This window comes from Emydura macquarii, unplaced genomic scaffold, assembly GCF_026122565.2.
Source record: "Emydura macquarii macquarii isolate MOO-44397 ecotype Brisbane River unplaced genomic scaffold, CSIRO-AGI_Emac_v2 contig_2897, whole genome shotgun sequence".
Classification (NCBI taxonomy): Eukaryota; Metazoa; Chordata; order Testudines; family Chelidae; genus Emydura; species Emydura macquarii.
This window is the reverse complement of record NW_027133034.1, coordinates 59,246,117-59,270,383: the sequence shown is the minus strand read 5'-3', so window position 1 is coordinate 59,270,383 and position 24,267 is coordinate 59,246,117. Positions and strand designations below refer to the sequence as shown.

The 24,267-nt window shown below is 40.1% G+C and overlaps 1 protein-coding gene across 1 annotated transcript in view; it reads left to right on the top strand.

Annotated features, from left to right (window-relative positions):
- The first annotated feature begins 3,081 nt into the window (after positions 1-3,081).
- MAP3K1 (mitogen-activated protein kinase kinase kinase 1) overlaps positions 3,082-24,267 on the top strand; it is a 90,497-nt gene continuing 69,311 nt past the window's right edge. Inside the window, exon 1 of the mRNA XM_067569188.1 lies at positions 3,082-3,619. Within this exon, the coding sequence (XP_067425289.1) occupies positions 3,171-3,619 (449 nt within the window). The 5' untranslated portion in view covers positions 3,082-3,170. The remainder of the gene's footprint in view (positions 3,620-24,267) is intronic.

Here is a 24,267-nt window from a genome sequence, read left to right as displayed (position 1 = left end):
ATCCTTTTGGAAAAATATTTAAATAAGAAAACTATGATGGTAACCTGAAATGCATATTTGCCTTCCTAATGTAAGTACAGTAAAGTGGAACAAAGATGGTAACTACAGTACTTGCTCCATGAAGACCAGAATACCTACCGTAACACAACTAAACATAAGAGCAATAAAGTCCTGTTTTTATACACTGAAGATAGGGAAACATGTTCTTAACCTGACCAGGTCCTCTACATAGCTTGCTCATGGCCTGAGTACATAATAATGGAAATCTGGCTGTTATCATAAGAAGACCTATGAGGAAATACTGACATGAAAATAAATAACACTATAATTGTCACAACAGAAATCAGATTCCATTTATTAGAGGGAGTGATGGCATGTTAATCTGACTTCCATTTGAAGTACTTGAGGCTGAGGCCTGATATAATTTAAAAACTAATGGTTATTCACGCATTTTAACAAATCAACTCTTTATGTATTTTCAGAGTACAATTTATAATAAGATAAAATGAAGATGAATTTCTGTACATTTCAAGGCTTTTGGGGACATCAGTTGTATGTTGGTGCAACAGCTTTCTCTTGCCTTGGGCTTCTATAGTTCCAAATTAGTCCAAAATGTTGTTGACTTCAGCAGTTACAGCAGGGATGATTTTGGCCTATAGTAACACACTGCATGCCCCGACGAAAGCTGGGAAACATAGGAAATGCCCAGTGAGTGGCCTGGACGTTGCATTTGACATGCCACTAGAAGAGCTGAATAATTTTAGTTCAAATATAGATCTGAAACTGTAAGTGTGCTATTGAGTTTCAAATGTTTCCTGCCCCCCTTAATATTTATCTGTATTAAATACTGAAGGCCAAAATATAAACTTCATTCCACAGACTCCCTATAGCTTCAGATTTGTAACCATGAATGAAATGAAATTTTGAAGTGAGCTCTGAGAGCAGGTATTTGCACAATATCTGATAAACTGAGCTAGACGTAATTAAACTTTAACAAGCTTTTCTTGCAGAATTATAAAAGTCTAAACTAACCAACAAGAGAAAGGAAATGTAAATCATCTTCTAATCAGTCCCCATTATCTTAGATTTACAACTTCAGTTCAAGACAATTACTGAGGTTACAAAACAAGGTTGCAAAAGACCAGCAGGTCTGTTTCTAGTCTCCTAGCTAAATAAGTCTAAGGTGGTTTTCCTTTCTAGTTGCAATACTTCAATGTAATGTATGGGTGATTACAGAGAGAGAGTGGGTGTATTATAGGCAGAGATGTCAGCACCACCTATTAAGGTTGCCTGACACTTCCCATTATAAGACCCTGTTTTCAATACCTCATGATTTTGCCAAATTTTAACTGGTCTGAAACTTCCATGCCAGGTGTCTACCTTGGGCTATTTTTTCAAAACATTTCAACCAACCAACATGTTACAGCTGTTTTTGAAAACAAGGCAAAGGAAAAACAATGTTTTGCCCATGTCAAAACATTCTTGTGACCTTTTCTGCGGAAAAGCTCTAGAATGCCCAAACTTTGGAGCAGGGATTTGACGTTTGGAAGGGGTAGCCTTTGTGACGGGGATGTGCCTTTTGCTGTCCCTTGAAAATCTGTCCAAATTTGGCAAAGTTTTAAGTCTTTGAAAAATTGCAATTTAGCACTTGCTCAATAGAGACTTGATAGATCTTTGCAGCTAAATTCAGTGGCAAATGTAAAGCAACCTCAATTCCAGGTGTGGTTATCTGTGTTGCCTATAATCTTAAAATATATATTGGATGCTTAAATGCGTAAGATCTGTTATGTGCTTATGTTCATCACTCTTTATTAAAATATCATTAGAAAGTAGGTACTACTTATGTATACAATAACTTTTAGGCAATTCTGTGTAATTTCTGGGTTGGGATTGATGGGGGAGCTATGTACCAACCTTGAAACTGTAGCTGGAGGGGTTGGGAAGGGTCTAATACATTTAGCATATTATGAAAACTACAAAAAATGTAAATTGGAATGGGAGCATTCCTGGGCATTAGTTTCTAAGCTTATAGCAAGAGGAGGAAATAGTGTAAAATGAAAGAGGCAATAATTGATTAGGGCCAAATACTGAAAGGGGGAGGCCTACAAGCAAAAATGCAAGTCTGAGTGTGTACCAAGCATGTGCAAAGGGCTAGTTAAACAGCTGGGTACTATGCGAAAAATCTAACATGCATTCAAATATATGTACAATTGCACATGCACTTCTCTGTAAGCTTCTAACTTCCATTATCTCAACATGTGCCTCTTAATGCTTGATACATTATCCATCACTGGCATATAGACAAGATATCTGCCAACTTGCCACTTGCAGTTTGCACGTTGTGTGACTACTTTTTCCATTCCATGTGTGTCTGAATCTTTTCACCTACACCCCCCGCCCCGGCATTTTAATATCAGAAATGGCTCTGTTAGAGGAGGGTGGTACTAAAACCACGAGCCGCTATCCCCCCCCTCCATTTTTGATACAAACCCCCCCTTTGTCTCGCTATGGAGCATGTTCTGCTGGGGGGCAGGAAGCGCTGTAGTGCAGAGCGGTGTGTTTTTGCAGGGGTGCTGTAACGGTATCGCTCCCACGCTCCCAGAGAGACAAGCTAAGTGCGGATCTATCTTTTAATGGACTGCGCTGTGCTGCCGAGAGCTTCTCCTGAAGCTAGCCCGCAGGGTTGATTCGTGACACAATGTCAAGGCTCGCTCGAGGGGGGGAGGAAAGTTTCCTGCGCCCTCCTTCAGGGGGCAGGAATTTCATAGGGCTCCGGTCGCCGCCGAGCTGGGGAGGCAGCGCAAGGCTGCCTGCGGGTCTGCGACCGTCCAGCCCTGCACGGGAACCACCCCTCCCCCTGAGGCTCAGGGCGCCTGGCCGCCCGCTGCCCGGCAGAGGCGGGCTCCTGGGCCCGGCCCCCTCTCCTCGGTCAAGGCTCCGCCCAGCGTAGGTGCAGCCGAGCCGAGTCCTGCCACCACCTGCCCGCGCGGGCGGCGTCGAGGCGCCGCTCCCAGCCTCACCTTCCCCGCGCCGCGCCGCCCTTCCCCCCTCCCTGCCCCCCGTACGCCCTTTGCGTAGCCCACGCCGTTGGCGCAGCAGCTCGCATCCCCGCCTCCCTGCCCCGGCCGCCCGGCACGGAGCCCGATGGTGTGAGTGACCCGCCAGAGAAAATGGCGGCGGCGGCGGGGAATCGCACCTCGTCGTCCGGATTATCCTCGGGCAGTAGCGCCGACGCCGCCGCCGCCGCCGCCGGGAGCCTGCAGAGCGGCAGCGGCGCGGGGAGCGTGCCCGGCGGCGGCGGCGGCGGGGGGCTGCTGCGGGAGGCGGGCGGCTGCCGGGAGCAGCGCTCCGACTGGAGTCGGAAGCAGCTGCGTAAAGTGCGGAGTGTGGAGCTGGACCGGCTGCCCGAGGCGCCCCTCTTCCTCGCCGGCTCGCCGGAGTCCCCCGACTTCCCGCCGCCCCGCTGCCTCGCCGGCGGCTCCGGCCCCGCCAGCCCCACGTCCTCCTCCCCGGGCCGCTGCGCCGCGCCCCACGAGCCGCTGCCGGACCGGAGCCAGGCGGGAGCCGACCCCGCCGCCACCGCCGCCGAGAGGAGGATGGAGCCGTCTCCCTCTGCTGGGTGAGGGGCGCCGGGCTGCGAGCTGGGCCGGGGCGGCGGTGGGGACCCCGGCGCCTCACACGGGCAGCTCCGGGCAGGTGTTGGGGGCGGGGGGGAGGCTGCTGCGGGCGGCGCGGGGGACGGAGCTCTCCCGTGCCACCGCTCGAGCTTTCGGGGTCCCCTGTCCCGGGGGCCTGCCGCTGCACCCAGCGAGCAGGTAGCGGGGACGTGCCGCTGGCTGCCGGCAGGGGCGATGGGGGTGGCTGGTGTGGGGTCGTACCCTGGTCAGCCCCCCGTGTTCGTAGGGGAGCTGTCAGCTGGGAGGAAAGCTAGGCTGGGGAGGCCGGGGGGACGTTGTTTTCAGTCCCCGGTTGGCTTATGCAGGAGGAGCTGCAGGTTAATGGAGCTGAGATGGTGTTTCCCAGCCTAGTAGCTTTGGTACCGACTCTTGCATTTGTGTTGCCTTTGCTGTGCTACCCCGTTTGTATGTGCTGGTCTCGGGGTCCTGCCTCTTAGTTAAATGGGAGTCGCAGCTGCTGGGGGTGGGGGTGTGTGATTTATTTCTGCCTGAACTCTGAGAGGCTTTGAAGTTTGAATTTGCCCTGGTGGTTGAGGACCCAGGACCGGATGTGTCAGCCATTCAGTTTCAATGCAGTTAAACCAGTTCACTCTTCCAGCAGTCTTTCGTTTTGGGTGCAAGAGAGGCAGCCGAGTGCATTTGAAATACTTTGTCTAAATCACCCCCTATGTGCTTACCCCCCAAAAAGTGCTTCTGCTTTGTGTAATCGAGGTAGTAATCACCCTAAACTTCTTGCATATTTCATTTGCTCTTGCTTTACTATTAGTTTAAATATATTTAAAGTTAAATATTAAAAATGGGTCCTTTCTCCTTTAGCTTGTTTCACTTGAAATTGCAGAACTCTTGATTTTTGCCTCCTAAAAAGAAATGCCTGCCTGTAAACTGTCTACCTATCATGCAAAAATGTAGAAAGTGCAATGTGTTTGCAGTGGTTTATACTAGAGAAAACATGTTTGAATGGTTGCACATTGCCTGAGATGATACATCGTGCCCTTGCAATGTTGTCCTATTCTGTATCTTATTTGGTAAGACTTCAGATTTTACGAGCTTTCCAATGTATGGATATTGTGATGTAAACAGAGGCACAAGTTCAATGATTGCAGTGCATTTGATATAATTATATATATCACACAAAACACAGGCATTCAGAATTAAAACTACCGTGTGCATATTTTAGGATATCCTCTTATGCACTTCAGAATACATTGTACTTACCACTTTTAATGTACACTAACTAGCTTTTCATGTGTGCATGGGTGAGGGTAATGGTGGTGATAGATCGTGTAATCTTGTTAGAGTTAACAGTTAATTTCATACGGTTTGTTATGTGAGACTTCATGTGTAAACAGTGAATTGCAGTTCTTGGCCGTGAGGATTGACTGTTGATAGGTTTACTTTTAAAATTATTTTACAGATAAAAGGAGCTTTTAGTTAGCTTCTTAAACCACAAACAAGAAATCTGTCTTGACCTTTGTGGTAGTCAAACTTCAAGGATATCAAAAGATTTCCATTCTAGAGAATGCTTTACTCGTATGGCAATCTGTTTAAAAATCAGTAGTTTAGGTATCTAGACCTATTCTGTGTACTGTTTGTGGACTTTGGTCTATATGTAAGGCAATGTAAAAATACTTGATAGTAGTATGGCACTAGCAGATGAACCACCATTGTACATATAGAAAGATTAATAGGAAATCTAAGTTAATGAAGTTACTTCAAGGAAAAGATGATCTATGGACTTCGGCAAGTGATTTGTATTACTTTGTTGATTGATTTGTAGCATTGTCTCTAGGGTTTTGTCAAAGCATGAAGCTAAAATGTACTTTACTTCATAGTATTACTTCATATGCAGATGTCACCATTGTAGCAACTATAAACATTTCTGTACCACATCAGGGGAAAAATAACTAGCTTAAACAGCAGCAAAACATGCCTTTAAAAATAGAGAAGATTCTCACAGAAATGTTCAGTGGTTTGCTGATTATTATGGGTTCATGAAGGTCAACGCTGGTCACATCAGGAGATCACACTTATGCTGAAATATTGACTCCATCCTTATTAGTCAATTCCACAGATACAAGAATTTCCTTAAGGTAAATCCTCCTCTCCGTTTCAAACACTTCTTGATGGCTTTTGTTATATTTGAAGCACTTAAATTTGCACATGTTAGAATATGACTGTATATTCAATTTAAAGGAAGAAAGGTTTCAAGAACTTTAATGACTTATAGCACCATCTCACTAGCGCTAATACTAGAGATGTAACAGTTATTTAATAGGGAAGAATACTAAATGTCAAGTGCATTATTCTCTTTAGTAGTGCAATGAGATTACACCATAGTTCTGAAATGTTAAGTCTTTTCTAACTAATTACCAGAGACTGAAACTAACTGCAGGATTAATTATGCTATAAATTCAGCAATGTTGTATAAACCTCATGTTAAATAATTCAGTATTTTTTGTGAAGTGTTGCCTGTTAGGTGTGGGGACTCTCCTTTGTCAGAGTATTTCAATAATTTAAAACATTTTTACACCTACTATAGTAATAAAGGATCTAGCCAACTTGAAATCAAGTAAAATACAAAATAATTAACGTTTTCTTTTGTGTTGCCAGTAACACCCCCAGTGTTCTATGCACTATGTAAATGTGCATGTGTACACACAATCATTGCCCAGAAGAGCTTAAAATCTAAGAAAGGAAACTTATGAAGGGTTGAGTGAAGTCAATCAAAATACAATATTTTGTATGTATAGTACATTGGGTTTGTTTTTAAGTACACTAGCTATACTCTTCTTCCCCTACATCCATCATTAGTTAGCAGATACTATACATGCTCTCAAGTCCCCCTGCCAGTTTTTTTTGGTATTACAATCACATTTTCTATTTTTATAAATAGATTTTCCTGTTCTATTTCTGTGTGAAAGACCCACACAAGCAGCAGATGAACTGGGGAAAGAGTAAAACTGACCCTGCAGTGTGCTGTGAAATACACAAAATAAAAATATTTTTCATTAATCTTTCAGTTATATTGCCTTTGTTATTTTTCAGACATAATAGGTAAAACTTTCAGAAAAATTGTGATTTGGGTTTTTTGTGGTTTTTGTTTCATTCTCTAATATTAATGTGAAGTGCAACCTGAACACACAATAATCAAGTTATTTACCCTGTCTCTTGATAGCAACTGATTTATACTGTTTATACTTTATATTGAAAAAATTGTTATGAACTTAATAGATATAATTATTAGGCTTTCTTGGGATTTGGAGAGTTATAAAATCTGTTTGGGGAAGGAATCGATGAAAGAAGATAGAACTTATTAACATTTACATTTTTTCTAAAAATTAAATGCTTCACATACTACCTTCAAAAATCTAACAGAACCTTCCATTATCTTTATCAGAATACAGCATTCCTGAGGTAATACAGCCTTTTGTGACATTGGTATGGTTCTGTTGCTGGAGAAAGGGGGGAGGAAGTATATTGTTGCTTTAAGAACTGTAAGGATCTTTATTATGATTAACTGAAGAGTATTGCTATAGAAATTTAAAAAGCATTTTAGAAAGATACTGTAACTTGTAGAAGTAGTGAACCATTTTTCCAGTTGATACAATTCTTGTAGTTTCCATCCCAAGACAGTTAAAATAAATGTGAGCAAAGAAAGTTAATGCTTTCTGCATAGATTAAATATAACTGTCTTACAGTGTTCAAACCAAATCATTGCCAACTGTTTTCTTATGTTGGCATGGATGACTGGTAAACCAGAATTCTTCAGTACAAGACTTCTAACACTGTCAACCCTATTTTTTTATAAAAACAAAAAGTAAGAAGTGCTGCAGTTCAGCTTTCTTCACTTTTCCACTGTTCATGAGCTATATTTTTTTTGCATAGAAGTGTCTGCCAACTAACACAAACAAAATTTGTTCTAAAGTGCTTGCATTTTAAAATTATATGGATTAAAAATGGCAGAGTTATCAGATATCTCAAATGTAAGCAACGCATGACTTGCTCCAGGTCCTACACTGCTATGTAGATAAGTAACTGATGTAGTTGTTGGTTTTCTTGTGTTGTGCTTGTGTTTTAGCATGTTAAAGCACCTAAAACACACTAGGGAGATTGCTGTTAGGACTATAGAGTAGAACAACAGTAGCAGCAGCTTGCCGATTTTAGATGTGCTCCTTGCTCCATGATACCAACATTGTTTTGTGAATTCCAAAGCAGGACACAAATATATTATACTAAAGAATACTTGATAGTAAAGAGAGGATGGGGAGAGTTGAGTGGTTTTCATGTAAATAATGTAGTTTGGCCAAGGATTTCTGTCCTTCTGAATAAGTGATAATGAAAAGTAGTTATGTTGCATCTTTGCCATATGTTGAGCTTTCATGTATATGGCACTTGCTAACCTGAGCTGACCCTGCAACTAAAATGTATTTGGCACAGTAGGAGCTGCCTGGGTGGGTGAGTGTAAAGAAAATATAGTTAAGATAACATTTTGAGTATTCCAATCAAATCTGTAATGTAGACTATCTTTCACTGATAGTGGCAAGTTTAATTATATCCTAAGAGCTCATAAATAGGAAATCGCTTCTCCTCCCACTATCTTAACACTCGCTTTTTTCAGGTAGAAGAGGGAGCAGAAGCAGCATGAAAGTGATGAATACAATTCCAGTAATTTCATTCCGCTCTTACTGCTGAGGAAACACTGTGCAGAACAGGTGCCAGGCTCTCCTGATGGATCCTCTTAGACGCTGGTTTAAAAATGGAGTGAAGAGGATGTAGGGAGAAAGGAATATGTGCAATGCCCAAGCCAAATTTACATCTGGATTTAAAATAGGACATGATAACTTCATTAGGATTTGCAGCTATGAATTTAAGGTGCCAGTGTACAATACAAATTAAATCTCCTGCATCAAGATTTAAACTGCATGGGAACGAGGAAGGAATTTCTCCTACCTTCTCTGCTGGTTTCCCCCAGCCTTTCTGTGACTTACAAGCAATTTTGTGAGAGGGTTGGTTGTGTTGGTCTCTCTCTGAAGTATCAGGTATTCAATTATTGCTTGTGGCAGGATGTTGTATTAGTTTGATCTGGTATGGCAGTTCGTTTGCATAGAATCAAAGTATACAGATTGTAACTTTAACTTATCTGGAGCTCTTTCAGTGGCGTTTCTGGTATTGAAGGTTAAAACCTTCACTCTTCCTGATAGAGCATGTTATCCATTAAAATGTTTGGTCCAAGTAAAAGTTGCATAGGCTGTTCAAATCCCAACAAATATTTTGAAGGTAAATTCAAATCACCTTTCATCATTATTTTTAAGACTTAAAGAAGGAGTGAAAAAATGTTGTCTTTCCTGTAACTTTTAATGAATGTTTTTTGCAAAGTTAGGCTATGACTGTTTAAATACTGTGTTTTTTATGCAGGTGTGTTTTTTTTTTTTTTTTTTTTAAAAGGTTAAAGTCAGAATTGTCACACTGCACTGAAATTGTTCTAAGAACTAAAACTGGGGATTATGTTTGTAGCAACAGCAGTGGTGATGGGAAATTGGTATGGTTTGAATTTCTGGAGTTCAGAACACAAACCTTTGTCTGTTCAGAGAGTCCTCAATCCTCTGTCAGACCCTGAGGTTCACCTTACTTTTGCTCCCTGTCTCCACTCAGACTTCTTAAGGCTCTGTGATTGTATCCTCTGTTGTTTTTATCAAGGCAAATTGAACAGTGGATCTCAAGAGGTTGTCACTATTGCTCTCTTGTTGGCTATGGGGCTTGCCATTAAGCAGCAAGGGCCATGTTTTTAAAGGTATTTAAATTTATTTCAATGAGAGCTAAGTGTCTAATTACCTTTAAGACCAGATTCTTAAGTCACTTGCTCTTCCGTCCCTTCTTCTCTTCATCCAGAGGCCGACCTTGTTGCCTCCAGAACACGTTCCATTTCCTGCCAAATCTGGATTTAGAATGTAACGTGAATATCCTGCATGGTACTACCATGCTACTTGCTGTCCCCTAATGTGAATTTTGATTAAGTTATTGTGGGATTTTATTTTGCATAAGATTGGAATTCTTTGAAAGACATGCAGTTTTGTGGAATCTAAACACTAGCCAAAAAATCGAGGAAAACAGCTGGCTGCACAAATGAGCTGAAAGTCATAGTAGAGGTAATGGCAACACAACATTTTATTCTAAAACTTCATGTTCAAGAACAATTTAAAACTAGCCATTGTTTATTTTCCCCTAGAAAGCTGAAATGACTCTGTCGTCCTTGTGTTAAACTGTCCAAGTCTCTAATTTTTAGTACTTGCTCTTGTTTGTTCATAGACTCCACAGCCAGAAGGGACCAGTCTGATCATCTAAGCTCATCTCCTATGAAACACAGGCCATAGAACTTCCCCAAAAAAATTCCTTTTGAACTAGAGCACATCTCTTTAAAAAAAAAAAAATCCAATCTTGATCTAAAAATTGCCAATGATAGCGAATCCACCATGACCCTTGGTAAATTGTTCAAGCAGTTAAATACATTCACTGTTAAAAATTTAAACTTATTGCCAGTCTGTATTTGTCAGTGGACTTCCTGTCACTGGATTTTGTTATGCATTTGGCTGCTAGATTGAAGAGTCCATTATCAAATATTTTCTCCCCATGTAGGTGCTTCTAGATGGTGATCATCACCCCTTAACCTTCTCTTTGTTCAGCTAAATAAATTGAGCTCTTTGAGTCTGTCACTGTAAGGCGTATTTTCTAATCCCTTAGTCATTCTTATGGCTCTTCTTAGAACCCTGACAGACTAAGGTCTGGTCTACACCTAAAACTTTGGTTAACTTAGCTATATCACTCGGCTGTGAAAAATTTTGCACCCTGAGTACTGTAATTAGGTTGACATAACTCTTGGTTTAGATGCAGGTAGGCTAACAACATGATTCTTCTGTTGACCTAGCTAGTGCCTCTCAGAAAGGTGGATTACCTACAGGAGTGGTGCTGAACTTTATTACACAGGAGGGCCACATAAACCTATGCACAAACTTGTGTAGGCCAATCAGAATGTCTACAGTATGTTTTCTGAAAGTTGGCATTTTATTTTCCCTAACCAAAAAACTATATCACATTGTGAATTATGCTGTCTCCCCTTACTCAGGTGCTATTCACTGGCTGTGTATATGGAGCCACACACAGTTGCTAGTGTCTGAAACGTAGTGAAATGTGTGGTTTGTGAAAATGTGTATTTTGATCTCCACAGAGGTTCATTTATAGGTTAGTGACACAGTTAAATGTGTCAGAATTTTTTCTTCTGATGCTACCAGTAATATATAAGACCATAACTTGAAGCAATTAGAGAAAGATTAATTTTCTTTCAGTTTGGTTACTTTGTACTTTGACAGTACTTTATGTGCAGGCTTAGCATAATTTGATTTTTATATTTTTAAAACTGACAGATATTTTTCTATTTTTATTGATTTAAAGTTTCACATTTTGGGGAAATTCCAGGGGGTGTCAAACAAGGGGGAGGGTGTCAGACAATTTATTTTAATCACAATAGATGTTGAGATTCAAAAAGTTAAAGTTTTAAAACACAAATTTTGGATATCACATGTCAAAACATACAAAGTGTATATCCTTAAATCAAACTCTAGTTCTCAAGCAGCATTTTTCTTTCTTTTTTCTATTTATAAATTTCGGTTATTATGATGAAAATGTTTGTCAGTTTCTGTGTGTATTATGAAATCAATGTTAACTGACACTTACCATTAAATAGACTTGGAAGGATTAGATTTTTGTGTAGTCACTTTCAGTCTTCACTCTGTATCAGTATTTCACACAATAGAAAGGGGAGAGAAAATCATTTTAAAAGAATCAGAAAAAGTGACTGTAAAACCACAAAAATTGAAATAGGATAGCGGTGCTAGGTGTAATATCCACAGCTCTTTAACGGTTTAAAAATTGACTAGATTGTCATAATTTATTTAATTAATATCCCAAATATTCCAATAAACCATATCTAGACTATCCCCCAGTTTTTTATTCATTTGTCTTTCAGTAATGTAAATAATGCATAATTAAAAAAAAAATCTCTACACGTAACAGCAGTGAACATTCTAATCATAGGCTATTTCTGTTTGCTTAATATATGCAAAGTGTTATTACTGTTTAAATTAGTGAATAAGCTCATTGAAATAGAACTTAGTTTATTCCTAACCATGCTGTGTGTTTTTTGGAAAACATTATCTTAATTGAGCAATTTTATTTGGAAAGGATGTGGTCCTAAATTGTGAATATTCCACAACCTTTAGACCTGAAACATTTTTGAGAGCAGAAGTAAGCAACTTCTGTGGAAATTTCAGCAAACGTAAAATGAAAAATTTAAAAACAAAGTAATGGGTATTGGGTAGGGGACATATTCCTTTGAGAAACTATATTTAATTTGACAAACAAACATTACTAATTTTAAAAACAGAAATTGCAGTAATACTTTTCTTTCCCTTTGCATTTCTAATAATGAGCTTATTTGTAAATATATAATAGACATTATGCATCATTTTCTTTGTTTTGAATCCATTGTAAGTGCCCTTTCCTCTGTTTCAGCCTCACATTTCCCCATGGGCACAGTGTTCCCTTCCTTTCACTAGCTTATCCTCTCTCGTTTCATAGTTCCATTCTTCCCATCCAGACAGTCTGTCCCAGAGCCTACAGATTCTTCTTCTCTCTCTGCCATCATTGAGTTAGGCTGCTCTTCTTAATTCCTCCTGTCTGATTAATAGGCCACAAAGTCTCCACTCCATTTGCAGACGTGCTTATGTCTGATCACCTCACTTCCGTCTCTAGTCTCCCAAATGACCAGGATGGCGTCTTAGGGTATGATCCAGTCTTTCCAGTGACTTCACTGCATTCTGTTGCATTTAGAAATGGAAATAAAACATTTTCTTAAGCATAATATTTTTACAAAGGGGATCCATTTGGTTTTTTTCTTTCCCTGGAAGTGAAAGACTGTGTTCAATACCTGAGGACAGTGGTAGCAACTTTTATTTCTCTCTCTCTTCATATACTGGTTAAAAACTATCTTTCCAACTAATCAACCACATACCATATGGCTCATGTTTCTTCTACTAAGTAGGAATCTTAAACCAAGAAATGTCATGCTTGTTTAAAAAAAAAAAAAAAAAAAATCAACGAAGTGTGATCATTTGTATTGCAGTAGTTCCTAGGGATCTCAATCACAGATCAGGGACCTCATGATGCTAGTCAGAAAGACATTCTGCCTCAGAGAGATTACAGTCTAGAATATGACATGATGCATTCAATGGACAATGAGAGAGAGAGGCAGGAAAGAGGTTTGTGGGAGGTTGAGGTGGTAATAAAACAAATGAACTTTAGCATAATAAGCAGATGTTTTAGTTTGCCATTTATCTAGCCATTGTCAAAGGTTTCAGACTTGTGGCACCAAATGTTTAAATGGGGAGACTCATTCTCAGCCCATTTTCTTTCTGGTGCTAATGGCATCTAAGCTAATTTTCTTAACTTCTAATATTTTCATTCTGTTTTGGGCAGCCAGAAGTAGTCTTACTTAACGTTAGTTTTGAAATATTTAACTACTTTTTATTTAACAAAGAGCTGATTTCTGATGAAAAGTAGTTCTGTAGTCAGGTCAGTTTGCCATGTGTATTTTTCCAAGTATTTGGGAAGGGTCTCTTTGCCTTTATCCACGTACCATGCAATATATTCATATCTCAGGTCACTATATTGTGCTGTTTGCTTGCTTTACCCTGCTAGCTCTAAATTTTCAGAATTGAGAGAGATTTTTGGGGATAAATTCTAAATTCACAATAAAAATATAAATAAAAAATTTAGAGGTACATTATTTCTTTAAATTGTAAATTAAAACAAGTTGAATCCTCACTTTCTCTATTAGGAATAAGTTATGTTAAGATTTGAAATATTTTCTTCAGAACAGACTATTGAATCTTCTAGTGTTTTGGAATTTCATTTCCATCCTATTTTCCAAGTGTTTTAAAGGTCATGTTTGTAAATGTTTGGTTTGATGAAATTGTCTGTATACAGTGTTAGGTTCTACAAACAGTTTCCTGTCTTTAAAGCACGTTAGTCTAGTATACATTATACTAATATAAATTAGTCTAGTATGCCTTTTTTAAACATAGTTACAAATATGTGATAAGATACAGATTGCTGTGATATCTTCAGATTTTTTTTCTAAGTACAGTTCAGCTTCAGTGTGCTCAGATGCAATAGTATAGCATCTTCTTATCCAGGTAAATATACCGAAGCATATAACTTCACAATATTGTTGACATGTTCTAACTTGCTGTATTGAACCATTGGTATGTGGCAATATTTTACAGTTCTGCTATTAGCAAAGATCCTCAGCTGGATGGAGAAAGACTAGGTGGGTTGCTGAGGAGCCAGGCAAGGTACCGAAGAAACTTCATCAAAATCAGACTGTCTCCAGGTAACTTTTTGATTGACAAATTGGCAAAGTCTGATGACAAGATGTTCTGTCAGTATTTTTCCAACCAGCTCTAATCTGTAGCTCTAGTTTTAATTTCTGGGTGAATCTGGCACTCGTGGAAGTAAACAACTGTTCATCTCAACTAGACTTTCAGTTTGAAAACATTTATGCACTTGCTTATTTTCAAGCACTGTTTTTAATAAGACTACTCACATGCTTATTTAAGCATATGAATAAGTATTTGCAAGATTGGGGCCTAAATAAAGACACAGCTTCCAATCTTATTAGATTTGTGTGGGCAGACCCTTGTGTGAATGTGGAGCCCCGTTGACTTCAGTGGGATCCTGTGTGTGTGTAAGTATGGATCTGATTGCAGGACTAGGGCAATACTTGGCTGAGTAAAGTGAAGGCCTAACACTCAGCTTGATGGCATTTATCTGATCTATTGATTTTGGTGCAGTTCACCATACTGGACAAGCCTGATCTGCAGGAAAATCAGGACCCCCAAACTGCCTGCCTCCTGTTGCTGCCGCCTACTGTAACAGGGTCACACTAGATGGCTACTGGAGAGTGCTAGAAGGCCAATATATCAGCCCTAGGATCAGCAAGTCCCTTTTACCCCTGGTAGCTGAGCAGGGATTACTCCACATTAATTAACACTCCTGGAGCCAATCAAGGCCCCGCTTAGGACTTGTTAAAAGCTTCCCCTCCAGAGAAAGGGTGTGGCTAGAATTGTGAGAGTGAGGCAAGCTACCAGAGAGTGTGTGAGCAGGCAAGAGGCTGTCAGAAACCAGCAGGGTTTAGGAGAAGGAGCAGAACGCTGGCAGAAGAGAACCCTGCAGGTACAAAGACTGGGAGAGGGAAAAACCCTGCCCGAAGAGGGCAAAGGACCTTTCCCAAGCCTGGAGGCCTGAGGGAAAAGACCCTGCCAGAAGGAGAAGATAGTGCCGAACCAAATGTTTAGTTCTATCATGCCCAGTGGGGCTGTCAGGTCAAAAGCCTCCCCTGGCAAGGAGGCCAGGAAGGGCCCTTGTCTGAGCAGGGTCCAGACATTAAGTTAAGGGGCACAGGGAAGTAACCTAGGGAAGCTAGCAGCTTTCCTGAAGCCACAGCATGAGGCTGCTACTTGTAGGGTCCCTGGGTTGGAGCCCGGAGTTGAGGGTGGGAACGGAACCCCCCTCGAACCCCTACCAGCCATTCACTGGAGGGGCAAGAGCCTCACTGGAGGGGCAAGGGCCTCTGAGAACCAGAGAGAGGACTGGGACCCAGCGGGGAGTGGCCGTCTTAGGGAGGCTGTATTACCCTCTCCCACAACTAGAGGGTGGAAGAATGCTAACTGGTGCAGCAGTTTCCTGACCTACGGCTAGAAGGAAGCGCTGGACTCACCAAGGTAGAGGAAGAGCTTTGTCACACTACGTATATCAGGGGTAGCAAGTTAAAGCTGCGTGGGTTTATTGTAGCATGGACTCTAATAGAAATAAGAAAGCCTTACAGGAAGGATTTGTAGGAGGCATGAATTTGGGAGGGAAAGCAGCAGGGACTGGAGGGATGGGGCAGAGTTGGCAGGAGAAGCAGGGACTTCAGAGGGGGAGGAAGCAGGGGCCTGGAGAGGACTGAGGGAGCTGATGGTGAGGGAAACTGGGATCCAGGCAGGGAGTGGACACCAAATATTTAATCAGGAGACTCATTTTCAGAAGCTCAAACTAAATGTGTACCCTGAATAATAATAATAATTAATAAAAGAAACAGTAAGCGGACCAAAAAAATGCCACCATGGCTAAACAGCAAAGTAGAAGAGGCAGTGAGAGGCAAAAAGGCATCCTTTTAAAAATTGGAAGTCAAATCCTACTGAGGAAAATAAAAAGGAGCATAAACTCTGGCAAGTCAAATATAAAAGTACAATTAGGCAGACCAAAAAAAAAACTTGAAGAGCAACTAGCAAAAGACACACAAACTAAGAGCATTTTTTTTTTTTGTAAAGTGCATCAGAAGCAGGAAGCCTGCCAAACAGTTAGTGAGGCCATAGGATGATCAAAGTGCTAAAGGAGCACTCCAGGAAGACAAGGCCATTGCGGAGAAGCTGAATGAATTCTTTGCATTGGTCTTCACTGCAGAGGATGGTGAGGGAGATTCCCACACCTGAGCCATTCTTTTTAGGTGAAAAATCTGAGGAATTTTCCCAGACTGAAGTTTAATAGAGGAGATTTTGGAACAAACTGATAAATATAACAGTAATAAGTCACCAGGACCAGATAGTATTCAACCAAGTGTTCTGAAGGAACTCAGCCATGAAGTGGAAGAATTATTAACTGTGCTATGTAACCTATCACTTAAAATAGCCTGTGTACCAGCTGATTGAAAGATAGCTAATGTAATGCTGATTTTTTTAAACAAGTCTTGAGAGTCAGTCCTGGCAATTAGAGACTGATAAGCCTAACTTCACTACCAGGCAAATTGGTTGAAACTATACTGAAGAACAGAACCATCAGACATATAGATGAACTCAATATGTTGGGGAAGAGTCAACACTACTTTTGTAAAGGAAAATTATGCTTCACTAATCTATTAGAATTCTTTGAAGGTGTCAACAACCATGTGGACAAAGGTGATCCAGTTGATGTTGTGTACCTGGAGTTTCTGAAAGCCTTTGATAAGGTCCCCCATGAAAGGCTTTTAAGCAAAGTAAGCTGTCACGGGATAAGAGGGAAGGTTCAGTCATGCATAGTAAGTGGTTAAAAGATAGGAAACCAAGGGAAAGAATAAATCATCAGTTTTCACACTGGGAAGAGATACATAGTGACAGGATGGATTGATTGATTTAAATCACCAAAAGAAAATCATTGATTTAAATCAAGTTTCCCACTGATACTTCTTCACATTTCTTAAACAATGGTGCAAATCCATTCTCTAAAAAATGTTAATTTACAACTCAATACAGCATTTTACAACATCTAGGAGGGTATATACTTTGTGTAATTTTTTAGATAACTTGATTTTTATTAATTTAGGAAATGGTACATAATCATCACCTGTGTCAAGCTGCAGATGCACATTAGGAATGGTAAGAACTAAATCCCACACTCAAACACAATGGCACTTATTTAAGATTTAGTTTAATAAAACATATTACATACATGTTTCACATCTGCAATTGCAGCAGTCTCCTGAGTTGCCGACTGACGGCTGTCCTTAAACTTTTTTTTTTTAATTTTCAAATTTTTATTAACCCTAACAGACAAGTCATCACAACACTAAACGTACACTGTCCTTAAAATTTCTGTAACCAGCTCTCATCTTCCCCACTCCCACAGTCATTTTTATTCATACACTGAAACAGAAATATGAGTTTTCCTGCTTTTTCAATTCCCAGTCGATTTCTTAGCTTTGAGTGAATTAATACCAAATGATGAAAATATTTTCTCAATGCCTGTAGATGAAGTGCTGTGAAAAGCTACTGCTGTGAAAAGTTGGCTTAGCAACTGAAGGAATTCTGTTTCAAGCTGCCTGGCTAATGATTTCCACCAATTCAGGGGAGTGACTTTGTTCCAAACATCATCAGTAAACATGTACTGTTTAAATGGTTCCGCTCCAGCCCTGAAACTTATTATGAGTGGCATAACTGAGGAGTGATTTTGAGATGCCCATGCCACGGCAGCAGCATCTTCTTCAGAAGTTAGGCATCTACCTTTATATCTGGGGTTGAGAATGTTCACAAGAAAATGAGGTGGAGTTAGTGCTTGATCCGTTCGCTTCTTTATTGCCTGCAATTTAGCTTTCTGGTGAGGTATTTCTTTCTTCAATGTCTCTTGAAGTGCCTTCCAAATTTTGACAGCATCAGCAATGCAGCCACAATTTCTCTGACGTTTGTTTAAGGCTATAGATATAGGCTTCAGTATATGGAGCATATCCTCTACATTTCTCTTTAATCCAATGTTAGATAATTTGGATGAGATGCTTCCATCTATTTTATCAGTTCTCTTCACAAAGTTTTTTGAGAATAGGCCAGTTCTTAGTAAATTGTTCAAAACAATCAACCCCAGAATTCCATTGAACATCTTGAGGGATAATTAGTTTGGATCCTCCTGCTCTCTTCAGTGAAGCTGAAGCAAAATGGTTGTTATGGAAGTATTTTTTGACTTCAACATTTTCTTTTATTCCTGGAGAAGATGTACTTACATCTTTGGCTAAAAGATGCATTAAATGGGCACTGCAGCCATATGTTAAGGAGCATCTTTCCATTTCTTCTTCCAAGTATCATCTTTGCCATGTTTGCAGAATTGTCTATGACAAAGGGATCCCAGAAAACTGGGTGACTGGGCAACAAAATGGCAGATAATATTCAACGTTGATAAGTGCAAAGTGATGTACATTGGAAAAAAAATCCCAACTGTACATTTAAAATGATGAGATTTAAATTAGCTGTTGCCACTCAAGAAACAGATCATGGATTCATTGTGATAGCTCTCTGAAAACATCTGCTCAGTGTGCAGCAGCAGTTAAAAAAACTCAATGTTAGATACCATTAAGAAAGGGATAGATAAGACAAAATATCATGTCACTATAAGTCCATAGTAAGGCCACACCTTGAATACTGGTTGCCCCATCTAAAAATGTTAAATTAGAATTGTAAAAGGTACAGAGAAGGGCAATGAAAATGATCAGGGGTATGGAACAGCTTCCATATGAGGAGAGATTAAGAAGATTGGCACTGTTCAGCTCAGGGATATGATAGAGGTCTATAAATACATGAATGATGTGGAGAAAGTGAAGTATTATTTACTCTATCATATAGCACGGGGGTCTCCCAATTAAATTAATAGGCATCAGATTTAAAACTAACATAAGGGAATATTACTTTATGCAATACAGTCAACCTGTGGAACTTGTTGCTAGGGGATGTTGTGCCAAAACTATAATTGGGTTAAAAAAGAATTAAATATGTTCATGGAAGATAGGTCCAATCAATGGCTATTAGTCAAGATGGTCAGGGAAGCAACTCCATACTCCAGATGTTCCTAAACCTATGACTACCAGAAGCTTGGACTAGACAATGGGATGGATTACTCAATATTGCTCTGTTCTGTTCATTCCCTCTTAAGCATCTGGCTCTGGCCCCTAGTGAAAGACAGGATACTGGGCTTGATGGACCATTGGTCTTAACTCGTATGGCTATTCTTGTGTTCTCCCCTGATTTGCAAGACTGACATATAGAATGGGTGGGGGACTGAGCCAGAAAAAATGGAATGGAAGTTCAGTTTCCACATGTATCTGGGCCTTCAAACCTGTGGATGCTGGTCATCTGTGGATAGGAATTCTCTGTCCTATCCCGCATGAACTACAGTGATTGGGTCAGCTGTACTCTGTCTCGTCTGTGGGGAGGATCACATCATGAGTAGTGTAAATTACTGCTGCTTAAAGCATTAACTTGGTATAATTTTTACTGATTATATTCTTTGGGTGGGGGGAGGGGGAGCATGTGGCTGTCTCCTGGGTCTCATAGAGTTTAAGGTTGTAAGGGACTATCATGATCATCTAGTCTGACCTCCTGTGGCCTACGATGTTCAGAACCTCACCCACTCACTCCTATAATAGACTAATAACCTCTAAGTTACTGAAGTGCTCAAATCATGATTTAAAGAATTCTGGTTATAGAGACTCCACCATTTACTCTAGTTCAAACCAGCAAGTGACCTGTGCCCCATGCTGCAGAGGAGGGTCTCAGCCAATCTGTCCTGGGGGAAAAATCCTTCCCAGCCCCAAACATGGTGATCAGGCCTTGAGCATGTGAGTGAGACCTATCAGCCAGATACCTGGGAAAGAATTCACTGTAGTAACTCAGAGCCCTCCCCATCTAGTGCCCCATCTTCTACTGTTGAGGTTGTGCGCTAGTTAGTAGCAGTCGAAGATTGCCTACAATAGCACGTGGCCCATCTCTTCATGCCATCCCTTGTATAATCTTACCAAGTTCAGTTGTGAGAGCAGTTAGGTTTTTTGCCCCCACTGCTTCCCTTAGGAAGCTGTTCCAGAATGTCACTCCTCTGATGGTTAGACACTGTTGTCTAATTTCAAGCCTAAACTTGTTGATGGCCAGTTTATATCCATTTGTCCTTTTTCTTTGCAGCTTATATAATGATGTACATGATTGTTATTTTGTGGAAGTATGCGACAGCTCATGGGCCTTGAAGGCAAGATCTTTTGTTTACAACGACAAACAATTTGATAATGCAGCAAGGAAAGACACCGAAACAGTATTTTGAGTATAGCCTTGATAGTTGTTAGCCCAGACTGCTTCTGGAGCCTGCAGGAATCAGGTCCTGGTCCAGTAGCCTCTTTGCCAGTGAGAATCTTCCCCTTAACTTCTCCTTCTTTTCTGGGTATCAAACCACCCACATTCAAGTCTGTCAGCTCTCTACCTTACATATGATTTTCTGACCCTTTCTGATTGGTTGTTTTCTTAATGTCAGTCAACAGCATCTTACCCAACCAGGGGTGATATCATTTTCAACCAATCAGCTGTCTGATATGCTAATTAGCTTTATCTTTTTACTTCAAACTTAGATCTCCTGCCAATCCTCCTTCCTATCTACTGACTCCTTCCCTGCAGGTAATAGGAGTGATCTTTATTTCTCCCTAGTCTACCTTTATGCTTATTGGTCAGTTTCTTAACATCTCCATTTTGTTTCTCTCTTAACATGACATCATCAGCCACCATTTTAGATTTCTAACTAAACTTGCTCTAACCTATCATTTACTGCTTATCAAAAAGCCTTAAACTTAAAACTAACTGTTCTGATGCCTAATCATTATGATTCTGTCGCCATCTTTGTTGTTTAAATCAGAACAGATAAAATCCACTGTTTTTCTTCCCCTCTCTGCCTGCTTTTTCAGCTGCGTGTGGCTAAATGCAGACTAGAACAGCTTTAAAAATCTCTTGTATTAATGAGTTTAAAACAACCAAAAGGAAATATTTCTTCACACTATGCACTGTCAACCTGTGGAACTCTGCCAGAGGACCTTGTGAAGATCAAGACTATAACAGGGTTTAAAAAAAACTCAAAAAGCTAGGTAAGTTCATGGCAAATATGTACATCAATGGCTATTAGCCAGGATGGGCAGGGATGCAAAACTAAGCTCTGGATTTCTGTAGCCTCTGTTTGCCAGAGTCTGGGAATGGGTGGCAGGGGATCGATCACTTGATTACCAGTTCTGTTCATTCCCTCTGAAGCACCTGACATTGGACACTGTCGGAAGACAGGATACTGGGCTAGAGGGACCATTGGACTGACCCAGTATGGCTGTTCTTAAACAACACAAGTATGTAGAGACAGAATTAGAAAGGCTGAGGCCCAAAACAAGATTACACTAGCTAGAGACATAAAGGGTGACAAGAAAATATTCTACAAATACATTAGAAGCAAAAGGAACACCAAGGACAGGGTAGATCCAGGGGGGAGGAGGAAAACAATAGTAGAAAATGTGGAAATGGCAGAAGTGCTAAATGACTTTTTCGTTTCAGTTTTCACCAAAAAGTTTAGTAGCAACTGGACATCTAACTTAATGAATGCCAGTGAAAATGAGGTAGGATCAGAGACTAAAACGGAAAGAACAAGTTAAAAATTACTTAAGACAAGTTAGATCTCTTCAAGACACCATGGCCTGATGAAATATGTCATAGAATACTCAAGGAACTGACTGAGGACTTATCTGAGCCATTAGCAATTATCTTCTAAAAGCCACAGAAGATGGGAGAGATTCCAGAGGACTGGAAAAGGGCGAATATGGTGCTAATCTATAAGAAAGGGAATAAAGACCACCTGAAGAATTACAGACCAGTCAGTTAAACTTCAGTACCTGGAAAGATAATGGAGCAAATAATTTAAGCAATCAATTTGCAAACACCTAAAAGATTGTAAGGTGATAAGTAACAGTCAGCATGGATTTGTCAAGAACAAATCATGTCAAACCAACCTGATAGTATAGCTTTCTTTGAGAGGGTAACAAACCTTATGGATGGGGGAAAGCAGTAGATACGGTATATCTTAACTTTAGTAAGGTTTTTAATACTGTTGCGTATTATCTTTTCATAAACAAACTACGGAAATATAACCTAGATGGAGATACTAAAAGGTGGGTGCATAACTGCTTGGAAAACTGTTCCCAGAAAGTAATCATCAGTGGTTCACACTCAAGCCGGAAGGGCACATTGAGTGGGGTCCCGCACAGATAGGTTCTGGGTCCGGTTTTGTTCAATATCTTCATTGATGATTTAGATAATAGCATAGAGAGTACACTTGAAGTTTGCAGACGATACCAATCTGGGAACGGTTGTAAGTGCTTTGGAGGATAGGATTGAAATTCAAAATGACCTGGACAAACTGGAGAAATGGTCTGAAGTAAATAGGATGAAATTCAATAAGGACAAGTGCAAAGCACTCCACTTAGGAAGGAACAGTCAGTTACAAACATACAAAATGGGAAATGACTTCCTAGGAAGGAGTATTGCGTAAAGTGATCTGGGAGTCATAGTGGATCACAAGCTAAATATGAATCAACACTAAAACACTGTTTAAAAAAAAAAAGAAAAAGCAAACCTCATTCTGGGCTGTATTAGCAGGAGTGTTGTAAGGAAGACATGAGAAGTAATTCTTCCTCTCAGCACTGATTAGGCTTTAACTGGAGTATTGCGTCCAATTCTGGATACCACATTTAAGGAAAGATGTGGACAAATCGGAGACAGTCCAGAGAAGAGCAACAAAAATGATTCAAAGGCTAGATAATATGGTCTATGAGGGAAGATTGAAAAAATTGAGTTTGTTTAGTCTGGAGAAGAGAAGACTGAGGGGGGACATAACAATTTTCATAAAATGTTTTTGTAAGGAGGAGGGAGAAAAATTGTTCTCCTTAACCTCAGATGATAGGACAAGAAGTAATGGACTTAAATTGGAGCAAGGGCGGTTTAGGTTGGATATTAGGAAAAACTTCTTAACTGTCGGGATAGTTAAGCACCCTGGAATAAATTGCCTAGGGAGGTTGTGGAATTTCCATCACTGGAGTTTTTTTAAGAGCAGGTTAGACAAACACTTGTCAAGCATGGTCTAGATAATACTTAATCCTGCCTTGAGTGGAGGGGACTGGAGCAGAAGACGACCTCTCGAGGTCTCTTCCAGTCCTACACTTCTATACCATTTGTTTCCAAAACCTGCTGTACTGTTTTTATACAATCTGGTGGATAACAAGTATATGTCTGGAAGTCCCTGAATCCATGAGGCTGTGTGTTTGGCTTATTTTATGGGCACTAACCTCCCTTGGAAAAAAATGGCTTAGGAAGCTTCTAAACATACCTTAGCATGGCATATAGAGAGAGTGCAAAACAAACTGTTGTAGTGTGTCAGGTAATTATGAAATTTAAATATTTTCCAAACTTACAAGAGACCTGTTTTTCTATTTTCTATTAAATTTGCATCTGATCTTGGAAAAGGGCAAAGGGGAAATTAGGGAATGAATTCATAACAGCTAACAAAACATAGAAAATATGTGAAATTGATTAACAGTATTTCTTATTGCAACAGACATTAACACAAAAACAGGGGATTGGATTTATGTAGATGTTGAAAAGTCCATCTATAGGAGAATCACAGCAGTGCAAGATGCCCACAAGAAGAGCCTACCAACCATCACAGTCCCCAAAATGGTCTGAGTACTATCATATGATTTGCTGATTTTAGCATATTCCCTAGGCATATTTCAGTGTAAGTTTTGAATAAAAAATAGTTTGGAGGATCACAACACTTCTTTTGTTTTGTACCCTAATGGAAAATTAAAATGCTAAGACAATCTGCGTGAGTGCCACTGTTACAAACAAACTGTAGTAGTCCCACTTAATCTTTAGTCTGCTGTCAGGCATCTGCTGGATATCTGCCTTCACAAATGTGTCTACATTCTCTAGACAAGAAACAATAGCCTTTCTAGCCGATCTTAACTTTGTACAGGAAAAAGTGAAAATGCATGTTGTAAGAGAGTTTTCTTAAGTCCTTTGTCCATAACCAGGTACTGATCTATTGGTTCCTGTGGTAGATCAAGAAATATGCAGACTGAATGCATGAATTATATTTAAATACAATTCATTCCTGGTACACAGTTTTCACC